Source organism: Miscanthus floridulus, chromosome 10, assembly GCF_019320115.1.
Source record: "Miscanthus floridulus cultivar M001 chromosome 10, ASM1932011v1, whole genome shotgun sequence".
Taxonomy (NCBI): Eukaryota; Viridiplantae; Streptophyta; class Magnoliopsida; order Poales; family Poaceae; genus Miscanthus; species Miscanthus floridulus.
The window spans coordinates 52,869,866-52,882,547 of record NC_089589.1 but is presented as its reverse complement, the minus strand read 5'-3'; the positions used below and the strand labels follow the sequence as shown (position 1 = coordinate 52,882,547).

The 12,682-nt window shown below is 47.6% G+C and overlaps 1 protein-coding gene across 1 annotated transcript; it reads right to left on the bottom strand.

The window, feature by feature from the left end:
* Positions 1-11,485: 11,485 nt before the first annotated feature.
* On the bottom strand, positions 11,486-12,454 carry LOC136488635 (uncharacterized). Its single transcript, XM_066485496.1, has one exon. The coding sequence runs from the start codon at positions 12,452-12,454 to the stop codon at positions 11,486-11,488; it is 969 nt and encodes a 322-aa protein (XP_066341593.1).
* Between the last annotated feature and the right edge of the window lie 228 nt (positions 12,455-12,682).

Here is a 12,682-nt window from a genome sequence, read left to right as displayed (position 1 = left end):
GGGGGCGGGCGGGGCTGGAGGGTGGCTCGGGCTCGCTGGGAGACGTGATGCAGGGCGGGGGTGCGCCTGGTGGCAGGGGGCGCGCCGGCGCGGCGGAGCGGGGGGGGTGGCGGCGCTGGCGGGCCGGGGATGCGCGGCGGGCGTCGGGACTGAGTAGAGCGGGCGGGCGGATAGGGTTCTAGGGGTGGGGGGGATTTTGGGCCGGTGACCCATCTTCTATTGGGCCTTTGCCGAGTGCACCACAAAGGGGCACTCGGCAAAAAAATTTAAAAAAAAACATATTTTGCTGAGTGTAAGGCACTCGGCAAATTTTTTTTTAATTTTTTAAAACTTATTTTGCCGAGTGCCAGCGCCAGGCACTCGGCAAATTTTTTTTTATTTTTGAAAATCAACTTTGCCGAGTGCCCCCTGGGCCGGCACTCGGCAAAGCCCACTTTGCCAAGTGCCCCCCATGGCAGTCGGTAATTTTTTTTTTGATTTAGGGCCCAAATTTTTTTCTGTGGCCTTGTGACAGTATTTCAAACTCTATTTTAAAATTTGGGGCAATTTTGACTTTTTTTGATATATTTCATTAGTTTATTTCGTTTCGTCAAATTTTTTGGGGTATTTCAAATTTGAACTGCAGGTACATGGAATAATGGACTTTGGTCATCCAAAAATTGATACTCATGATATTTAGGGTATGTTTAGGCCGTATCCAGGAACTCACATGAAATCTCGAGCATCTCATTGACGTAACATGTCGAGGTACTTGCCGGAAATGTGATTTTAAATTCGACATGTTACCTCGACATTTCATGTTCCTGGATATGGCCTAAACATACCCTAAATATCATGAATATCAATTTTTGGATGACCAAAGTCCATTATTCCATGTACCTGCAGTTCAAATTTGAAATACCCCAAAAAATTTGACGAAACGAAATAAACTAATGAAATATATCAAAAAAAGTCAAAATTGCCCCAAATTTTAAAATAGAGTTTGAAATACTGTCACAAGGCCACAGAAAAAATTTTGGGCCCAAAATCAAAAAAATAATTTGCCGAGTGCCATGGGGGGCACTCGGCAAAGTGGGCTTTGCTGAGTGCCGGCCCAGGGGGCACTCGGCAAAGTTGATTTTAAAAAAAATTGCCGAGTGCCTGGCGCTGGCACTCGGCAAAATAAGTTTTAAAAAATTAAAAAAAAATTGCCGAGTGCCCAAGGCTTACACTCGGCAAAATATGTTTTTAAAAATAAAAAAAAATTACCGAGTGCCATCCGTTAGGCACTCGGCATAATCTGACGGCAGGTGGCCGCCGTCACGGGCCGACCACCTTTTGCCGAGTGCCGCGGCACTCGGCAACACTCGGCAAATCCACCTTTGCCGAGTGTTTTATTTTGCCGAGTACGGTACTCGGCAAAATATTGCTTTGCCGAGTGCCCCGATAAAAAGCACTCGGCAAAGTCTCAGGCACTCGGCAAAGTACAGTTTCCCAGTAGTGTTTGGGTCAGGTCTCATTCCTTTTGAGTTTGGTAAATTTTGCCGTAGGACATCCAACTTCAATGGAATTGGATCTTTCACACCGCCAACACCAATATTTGCTGGGTACCATTATGAAATCATTGTCATTTGTCAGAAGAGACCGAACATATATATTAAAATATTAATTTCTTAAATCTAGGAGAGAGGAAGGAGGGGGAATAGACAATTTTGCCCATGACTCATCTAACTCACAGGTTTTCTTCCCTCCCTTTCTCCCTCAAGTCCGGCGGCACTGTTTTTAAAAAAAAGTCCGGTCGAGTTTATTGAGTGGCTGGTTGAGGAGCCTTGCCCCGCCCGCCGTCACCCATCACCCCGACCCCGCCCCAAGCATCCATCTCAATCTCAGTATCCTCATCACCCGTGTCTACGGAACAAAATCGAGAGACCTTCATTCATGTCACTTGACGACTTCTACTGGCCTTCCCCAATGCCTTTGCATGACTCCAGCTCATGACGACCCATGGCGTGCGCCATCCTGTGGCTGCAGCCCTCCATCGAGAGGTCTTCATCACAGACCTCGCCACACGCGCCGAGGTCTCCGTCGTGTCCTTCTCGGCGACCAGCACATCGGCGTCCCACTCCGAGGTGCGCTTCTTCGCGCGCGCCGCGCAGGAAGAGGCCATCGCCACGCTCGCCACCTACTTCGGTTGGCACCGTGCCATGCCCATCTAAGGACGACGACTACGGCACCACCTTCATGCCGTTCCTCATCGACGCACTCACAGCGGCACACGCGGACCGGCAGAGGTGCCCTACCGCTGCGCGCTGCCTGCCGGGGCGGCGTTCAGGGATGCCGCCAACACCGTGATGTCACACGCGGCTTTATGGTGCATGCGCTCACAGCGGCGCGGAGGTCGTCTTCGTCGACAGCCTGGCAGCCTGAGAGCCACCCAACAATTTCCTGCAATCCGGACGGACTTCCATTACCAAGAAGCATTTCAAAGGAGATGATTTGTTTTCTGCAAGCCTTTTCCAAGAATCGAAGGGTGGTTTGATTGATTATATACCCATACCCAACCCAAAAGGAAGAAACAAGTAAGCGACGGATGAGAGTATGAGACAAACAATGGACCTTGTCGAGGACTATCAATGGCAATGTCGATGCAGGGATCGTCGTGATGCCGAGCCAATTCAATGTGCCTGCTCTAAGTAGGACTTGTCCGAGGTCGTCCAGCATCAGCGCCGCAGCCGGCGCAGACTGTGCGTGCACAGCCCCGAGGCAGGCACGGTGGGCGGAGGTGACATGCAGTCATGGACAACCATTGCCGAGCACAGCGAGTGGAGGTGGAGGCGCCCATGGCAAGTAGCTTGCGAGCCACGCCTAGTGGTGAGGTCAGTAGCGGCGTCGGTGCTACCGTGTTGGAGCGGACGCACGGCGGAGGGGAAGCTTGCTGTGTTTGGAGAAGGTTGCTGTGTTTTCCTGCCACCAGGTTGAAACTGTAAACCACGGGTCCAAACCACTATCATATCATCTCTTACTAAATCGGACCATGTACGGGCCTAGGTGGAGTCAGGAGGTGGAAGATGACTGCAGGGGCAATATTGTCTATTCAGGCTCCTTTTCTCTCCCTCAAACCACAGAAATGAACATTTTAATGACTAGTGTCGTGAGACAAATAACCAGGTTTTCATAATGGTACTGGGCCAATTATCGAGTTGGCAGTGTTCAACGGCACATTCTACATTTGAGCAGTGTCCCAAAGCAAAATTTGCCTTTGAATTTTGGTTAATAATGGTTTGAGTTGAAATGGCCCAACCAAACTCACCATGATCGTGACAAACAAAAAACATGGCAAGGTTGTATGCATGTATCTCCCACAAATGAAGAAGGCTTTTGGTGGTCTAGCAATGTCGAGAGGAACTGATAGATGCTCATTGAAGTGTGGCCTTCCAAAAGTAAACATCCCACTGTGGAAGGATCACTTGGAACGGGTCGCAAAGGATGGCATTACGGAGTCGACTTAATATCAAGTGCAACAGCACTAATATGAAATAATAAGTCCGAAAGTAATGTTATCAAGCCAACATGATCCAGTGAGTGTAACTAATTAAGGTACCCGTAGACAAACAGCGGCAAGTTGGCAGTCTTGTCACAGCACATTGCAAACTTCAGACTTGAATTTGAGTAGGACCAGAGATGGTAGATCCACTAACAGCCCATATCCTCGCACCTACATGAAAACAAAGCCTGTACAATAATGAAAAGGTGCAGGCAGGCTAAAGACATGCTATTTCCAGAAAAAGAAGGCCATGTTAGTCGATAAAAAAAATGCTGCAAGACCGTGACAGCGAGAAACAAATGGGCTAGGCTAGCTTCTACTTCAACTCATTATTAATTCAGACTTACGACATGCACTACTAACACGAGGGATTAATCATAAATCATAACAACAACGTGTTTGGCTATGTTCCCTCCTAGCAAGAACCTATGTTTCCTCATCACATCAGAGCAGGGGCTGCAGACTGGGTAGAGCAAGGTACGGAGCTTGCCATACCTTGGCTCCGTTGCGGATCCCCACCCTAACACTCTGCCAAAACAACACAAAAGAGACACCTAATTTAGTGACCTAAAAATAAAACGCGTCACTGATGTGAAATTAGAGACTCGTCTAGTTAAAACTCATGTTGCTGATGTCTTTTAAGGCTGACACGGCTCAAGAATATGAGTCTCTGATGTATGGTCCACGACTTGTCTCTCCTAGAGCTAAGATATCTGCAATGCGTAATGGGAGCCGCGTCAGATGGACCCAAAAAAGAAATAATCGATTTCAGTTGATGGATGACTCAAGTCTGGAATCCAGCTCATCACCTCTCCCCTCGGTACCTCTGCGTCCATGGTCTTCAAGCCCTCCTCGGGCCCTCTACTCTCTCTCTGCCCCGCATCTTCTCTGTCCCACCCTCAGGCGACTAGTCACTACCGGAATCCTCAATTTTGCCGAGTGTTTTTATGTTTGTCGAGTGTATTCCCTCGGGCACTCGGCGACTAAGTTATTTGCCGAGTGGTGCGCTAAAAACACTCGGCAAAAAAAACACTCGGCAAAAGAGGGGGTTTGCCGAGTGTAGAAAAACACTCGGCAAAGAGAGGGTTTGCCGAGTGTCAAAAAACACTCGGCAAAGAAATAAAATCTTTTTCTGGAAAAGAAGGATAAGAAAAAAAACTTTGCCGAGTGTCCGATCTAGAACACTCGACAAAGAATTAACTTTTTTTTTCTGGAAATAAAGGAGAAGAAAAAAAAATAAAAAAAAACTTTGTCTGAGTGCTAGATCTAGAACACTCGGCAAAGAATTAATTTTTTTTCTAGAAATAAAACCCGCCACACACCGCCCCCTCCCTCCCCCCACACACCGCGTGGCCCTCCCTCCCTCCACCCGCACACGAGCACCAGCTCCCTCTCCTCCCCTCCGACGAGCTCCCTCCGGCCCTCACCGGCGCACCTCCTCCCTCCCCTCCCCTCCCCTTGCCTCGCCTCGCCTCGCCGGCGCCCCCTCCCTCTCCTCACCGAGCGCCCCTCTCACTCCTCTCCCTCCAGTAGCGGCCGTCTCCCTCTCCCTCTCCTCACCGAGCCTCTCTCTCTCTCTCTCTCTGTCTCTCTCTCTCTCTCTCTCTCTCTCTCTCTCTCTCGGCGGTAGCTGGCGAGCGCGGCAGAGGTCTGCTCTGGCGGCGCTCCGACGGTGGATCTGGCGCGCCACAGCGAGGAGCAGCCCGGATCCGGCAAGCGCGAGCGAGGTGGCAGCACTCCTCCACCGGCGTCGGGCCGGCGATGTGGCGCTCCTCCTCCACCTCAGCTCTACGTCATCTCCGACGCGCACTCTCTCCCTCCGACGAGCTCCCTCCGGCATGGCAGCGTGGATCCGACGAGCTCCACCACCTCGAGTTCCAGATCCGGCGGGCAGGTGGCGGATCCGGCGAGCTCCGCCCCCTTGAGATCCAGATCTGGTGCAACCCAGGCGGCGGAGGGGACGACGGCGTGGATGGTGGTGCGGGCGTGGTGTCGGCGTGTCTTTTTTTTAATTTTTTTTTGAAAAAAAAGTTTGCCGAGTGTTTCTTGGGCACTCGGCAACTTCTTTGCTGAGTGTCCGACAAAAAACACTCGGCAAACTAGCGTTTGCCGTTAAAGGGTTTGCCGAGTGTTGTTTGCCTTTGACGAGTGTTTTTTGGGCTTCGCCGAATGCCCCTGGCACTCGGCAAAGCTCCTATATCCGGTAGAGAGTCTCCCCAGCCGCCCTCCACCTTCGTTGTCCCCTGGTCACCGTCAGGGAGCGACATTGACGCTGACGCCACTCATGTCGCCAACAGCTCTGCATCGGCGTCAGATTCGTTAGGGTTTGGTCCTCCCTCCTCTAGATGTGGCCGGAGCCATCGCCTTCCTTGCCTCGGTGCAGATCCATGGCGGTCGTGGTCGGATCGAGGGGCCGCGTGCAAGGTGGAGTCGCAAGGACCGTAACAAACTGCTCCCTCACCCATTAGCGGTTGCGACCAGCAGAGAGAGAGTCGCCGGAAGCCTGCTCTTCCACGGAGGCGTCCCCTGCAGCGGTAGTAGAGCAGCCTTCCGGGGAGGTGTCCCCATCCCAAACTCCTTCGCCGCCAGCTGCCTCAACTATGTCGGCGTGCAACGAGAATCACGTTCCCTCTTCATGCTCCGCCTACACCTGGTGAGAGGCAGGTATGCTTTGGATTCCTTCATAGCCCTCTCCCCATCTGAAATAATGTATGTACACAAACATTGAAAATTTGCTTTTCCTGATACTCAACTATTCACGATCAGCAGAGTACTATGGAAAAATGCTAGATGCACTTCATAAGAACGTTCACAGGCAGCTTCACATGTTTGCTTTGCTGGCACCACAATGATTGCTGTAAAATTGACACCCAGTCTAAATATTTCTACAAATTCACATGTTTGAGAGTACTCTGTGTATTTTGAGTAGTATAACATCTTTCCAAGTGACTGAATTTGGTTACCAATACCCTCTGAAGTCTGAACTGGCTGAAATTTAGATGTCTCACTCAGAAAAGCAAGTTTATTTACATGTTGTTAGTCATGCCTAGCTAATACATTGATAACTATTACAGGTCTTAAAATGTGAGTATGCAGACTGAGGGGAGATTGTCATCCATGCTCAGGTATCTTGAGTGACTACTTCATGCTCAGTGTCTTGAGTGACTAATAATGTTCAACAAGGCTTGCGGTCTACTTAATTATGTTATATATCATTCTGTTCATGTTCCCAAATAATCAGTTAATCACCTCACCACAAGGCAATACAGTTAAATCGGACAATGTTCATATACAAAGTTTTGTTAGACTGTTGTAGTAATAATATTGCTTGAAAATTGATTTTATAGCCCCATTTGTTTTTTTCTGTTAACAGCGCTTGCAGCAACAGCTACAAGCTCAACCAGGGCCTCTTCCTTTTGATGTGGTACCTAACTGTTAATCTAAAATTAGCTGTATCTTTCCTTCATTTTAATCTAAAATTAACTATGTAGCTCTCCAGTTGTATTTTACCCTTGCAGATCCTCTACTGCAACATTGGGAATCCTCAATCTCTTGGCCATCAGCCTGTGACAGAGTATAGCTTGTTTCAGGCTGAAGAATGTTAGCTGCAAGTTCTAGGATCTTCAGTTCTCATTCACATCTTCGTTTGAAACTTGAGTGTATGTTTGTCTTAACTTTGCAGGTAATGGTGGGCTGCTGGGACTCCGGCAAGGATGTTGGCAGCTTCACAGCGGCATAGGAGTAGTCTTCAAGATTTTAAACTTAGATTTCTTCACAGCCCTAGCATAGTGTAGTCTTTCTTCACAACCTTATTGGCCTATTTGGATGGAATTGAAATTGTGAATCTTGTATTGAATGAGTTAAGGAAAATAGTAATACTAAACAATTTTTTCATGTTGTGTGGATTTATTTGTTATTTTGCTGTTGGACTGGGTCGGATGTATATAGAGACATGTTTTGCCTATGGGCGTTGCTGCTGAAGGGTCATCAGTGACATGTTTTTACGCATCACTAATGTGTCCACATTAGAGACGCAATATAAGTGATGCATTTTTCTGCGTCACTAATGACAGTCTAGCCGCGTCTCTAATGTGGTAATCTGACGTAGTGTGAATCACCCCTACTGGATGCATGGTCGCTGCTTTGCTGGTGTTGAAGATGAACGCAACGCTGAGGCTTGACTCGTGAGGAAGTAGATATCTGCGACTCAAGATGAATCGCCACTTCGGGCCTTGTGGACCTGTGACTTTGGGCTGGCACCATATATGGCCATATGGTCTTCAGTTTAGATATTCCTAATTGTAGATTACAGTGCCAGACACAATCCGTCCGTTCTTTTCCCGGAAGCAGCGACGCTTCGTGTTTCTTCGGGTCATGAATTCGCCGTTCGGCCATTCGTCGATGCGGTGCGACCGTGCGGGCGGGATGGCACGATCAGGCAAACTGCTATCCCCTACGTACCTCCTAGCGCCTCCTCCTGCAACCCCTCACAGCTCCGCTAGTCCACTCTAATTCAGCCTGCCGACGGCCGACGATGCGACAAGAACTGAGTCACGGTAGCCGCCGGCAGTTTGGCACAAATGCACAATAATCCAGGAAGGCTCAACACAAACCTGAAACTCTTTCTCCCGTGGTTGTTTATTCGATTTGCTAGTTATCAATCTATCTATACTATAAGTCACCAGTTCTAAACTTATGTACAGCTACCCCATGAAGTGTCCCCCGCAGTCAATACCTCTCCTACATGTACCAAACCGACTGCACCCAGAACCAGCGAACCTTTGAAACGAACGCACCAGATCAACTCTTCCCTCCTTTCTCTTACTCACTCAAATCCAACGGCCCAGATTGTTTAGATCAGGCCTCATTACTCATCCCATCCCACGCCCACCCTGCGCACAACCCCTCTCCCCTGACGCCCAGAGTTCGATTCTCTGCCCCACTTCGCGGCCCTTTTATTTTGTTCCAAAAAGAAACGGAAACCCCTGGCTGGGCGGAGCCACCGGCACCGGAGGCGGGGTCGGGAGACGGCAGCGGCGGCTCCATGCACAGGAGCACCCGTGCCTGGCTTTGTGTGAAAACCATGGCAGCCGCAGAGGCCAGCTGGCCCCGGCCTTCCTCCCCGTGCCGACCCCGGGTGCCCGGCCGCGGGCACGGCCCTCTGCGCGCCGCATCTCTGCAGCATAGCCGCAGCAACGGGCGCCGCCCCGTGCAGCAAAGCTGCCGCCACCATGGAGCCATCCCGCCGCTATCATCCCACCGCCTGCGCCGCAGCCGCCCTGCGGGCCAGCACAGGCCCTGCGCGGCCACCCAGTTGCCGGCCGCCCGAAGAGCCCCGGCTGGAGCCATTTCATCCCCTGCGCAGCTCCTCCCTTGGCATCCACATGGTGTTGTCTAGAGGAAGAAGATGACAGTTTTGCGATCTAGCCCTCCCTTTCTACTCTGTTCTCTGTACTGTTCTGTGATTCGGTTTTGGGGGTCCTCCAAGTGAAAATCGAAACAAACATTGTCCACGCTTGAAGCTGTCGGTATTTTATATATGCTCCTTACTGCTATGTCAGGTCTTATTATCTCCTTGTGGTTTAGGTGTCATCCTTTGTGGCAAAGCAGATAAACGGGTCTCTAACAGCATAGAGTTATGATGTCTTGTTGGTTTCTCTGTTCAAGTTTCAGAGACCAACTCTGGGGGAGTTGATGACACTTTCTACTATGATGGGAAACCAACTCTCAAGGTTTGTACATTCACCGCTAGGCGATATTTTGCTCCTCGCTGGCTAGCAGTACTTCCGACGATTCAAGGTTTGTACATTTGTTTGGTTTATTCTCACGGAACTGCAAGGTCTATTGTAGCAATGTTTTTGAGATTCAATTCCAAGTTCTCAACTACTGTAGGAGATTATTTAATTATTTCTTCCCGTGGTAGCATTAATCTCCAATTTTGGATCTTGTAATGAATCTGCCAAACTAATCCATTGCGTGTTATGCTGCAATGCATGGGTGCTATGGCGGGAGAACTGCACAATCAGTTGCCTATGCTAGCGATTATTTGTGTTCATCAAAGTAGTATAATGATTAAAGAAGTATACTGGGATTACAATGTGTAAAAGTTGAAATATGCCACAGGGATATACAGCTAGCAACACCAATATAAATGTCTGATATGCAGCATGCTCGTACACTGCAGGGTGTGTTACTGATTAATGTGTCAAATTAGGCATGGAATTGTAAAATTTGATGTCACGTCTTATTTATATGTGCTTCTGAATTGAGTTCTGTTATATGCCGAATAGAATATCTTGACAAAAGGTACTATGGGTTTCAATCCCTATATGATGGAATTTTTTGGATTCATGTTTGTGCATCAGTAAAATACAAGATTTTCTTTATTATATCATAGCTTTCTTGGTTTTATGGCTATCTTATAGGTAAAAAAAAAGGGTATGTCTAATTTAAAAATGAAAGGTCAGAATGATAAATGATTAGCTAAACTGGCAGAATAAATGTGGCAGTGAGTGCCGCCGGTGTCTGTGGAGGAGCAGGTGGATCGTGCCCTCCGTTCATGTGCCTCTCTCTATTCCCTCCCTCGATTACAGAATGCAGGTTTGATTGATTTCCTTCCTCCGGGATATTTGATAGAATATGTTTTTGATTGAATCTTAATGAAGTACATCAAATTTGATAGAATTAACTTTGGACTTAGTATGACCCGTAGCATTAGCACGGGCAATATACTAGTTAATTATTTAATTGGTTGGTTGATTTTAAAGCACAGTCAATTATTAAACCGAGATGGAAACAAAAGGAAAGGGCAAGGGATAAGGCAATGGCAGAACTAGAGGTATGTGTTGCAAACTTGTATTTAGAAAAATTTGATACAAACTAATTTGACACTTGTGCTATTATACATACCAAATGATGATGGCGGAATGCAGATTTGAGGACCATATGGTTTAGTGGTGGCCTGACAAATGTTTTGGTGATGAAGTAGAGGTTCAAGAAGGATTAAAGGACCAAGATGACTGACTCAGCTGTGTTTGAACAAGCTTCATCGTCAAGGTCTATTGACTTTACTTGTATCTTTTTATTTATCCTACATGTTTTAACTTATTTTGTGCTTAGCGATCACGACGTCTTCTACATAAACCATTTAAATAAGAGATCTTACTTTGCTATATATGTTATCGACTTCACCACACCTTGAATTTTTTTCGTCCTTAGCCACTGCATCAGAGATTCAATTACAAAACAAAGCAATCTGCTAAAATTTTTAGTTCAGATGGAACCAATTAGTGCACAAAGGGAGCAAGAACAAACTGGGCAAACAGATGGGAACATGTTGTAAACCTGGATCCAATCAAGTCATCGAGAAATGATAAGGATGGCACGAGCTTTCCTCACACAGGGCACCTGCCTCACCTGTCGGCCGCCGGGCAGCCAGCGGCTTCAGCTGTGGTCTCCGGCGAGAATGGTAACGACGCGAGGCTTCACTAGCACGAACCACGGACGTAGAATGATAACTACTCGGTTCGACCAGATGGGAAATAACAGAATCAGGGACAACGGCGTGGACGCAGGGCGGCCCAAGAGAAAGAAATGTACATCAGCAGGAACAAACGCACATAGATTAGATGTAGTAACTGCACATGCAGTTGTGCTGTAACAAATGATAAGAGTTATCAAATCATATATATCAGTATCTTTTACATCAACAATGTTCAATAATCACAACAGAAAACTCCTCCATTAATGAAATACGTGAAAAAGCTTCATTCGGTGTTTACATATTCCATTGTCCTACCGGAGCAGATGGAACACGGAAACTTATTACATACATTGGTATAAAGTAGTTGCACACACGCACAAAAGAAAAAAAAAGGTAGTTTCCTGGTGGGGATCGAAGTGGCATACAATCAGAGGAGTATTATTGGACGACAATGACACAGTGCAGGCAGGTTAAGGAGGTCAAGCACCAGGGGGCGGCATGAAAGGACCAAGCAAATACATGAGAACGAAAACATGTGTGATGAACTCACCACCGGTGGCTAGATGCTCAGCGTGGAAAGCAGCTCCGCAACGAGGCGCCGTATAGTAAAGCATCTCTGCCCATACTGCAGCAATGAGGTCCCACCGCTGAGCTTCATCCTTGATGCTAATCAGCTGCTGTGCCACCTCACGTGCACAAGGCAGCACTGGAGAAGAATATAGAGATTCAGCGCTCTGACTGATTTTCTTCATGTGAACCTTAGCAGTGAAGTTGTTATTGGACATTTCTTCATGCTCTATCTCGACAATTTCAACTTGTTCTTTAGCCTTGGGTTCTCCATCACGATCAACGACCCTGGTGTTTTCATCTTGTTCCTTGGATCCCTCAGGATCAATTTTCATTTCATCTTGTCCTTTTGCCTTGTGTTCTCCATCACGATCGACGACCCTGGTGTTTTCATCTTGTTCCTTGGATCCCTCAAGATCAATTTTGATTTCTTCAGAAAGAAGAAGCTCAGCTAGATTAATAACCTGTTGTCGACGCGACTGGGATGGTGATAAAATCTTTACAATTTCTTGCTGGGTTTCATCATGTACAACATTGGAGTAGGTAGTCAGCATCACACGGCACTTGAAGACAAGGTACATGATGTAGTTTGATAGCTCTCTGCTCATCAGCTTGTATTGCTTCTTCAACAATCCATCAGAATATGAGGAAGCGGTGGCTTCCTTGTCACCTCTGGAGTCATAATGAAAGCAAATCTCTGTTGCAATGTGCCATATAAGCACGCTTCTTGGGAAATCAACACCACTTCTGACGCTCTCCTCTAATGCCATTACTGTGGTCATGTTGCGATGGAGAAGTGCTAGATGGCCACGGGTGCTTGCAATGTTCCACTCTTCTCTTGTTCCCGATGCTAACAGACTGTCAAGGATGAACTCCTTCATGTGCGCACTGAGACTGAGTTCTGTGATTTCTAGGTCATAGCCAAGCTTTTCACATATAACTCTACAGCACTTGTCTCTGCGTGCACTATTGATCATGTTGTATTGTTTGAGCTTTTGGGACCACTGTTTCTTCTTGCACCATGGATAGAAACAGCGACTGTAGTGGGAGAAAATGAAGATCACAAGAGAGGACACATCTAGGGCTACTGCTCCAACAAGCAGTAGGTA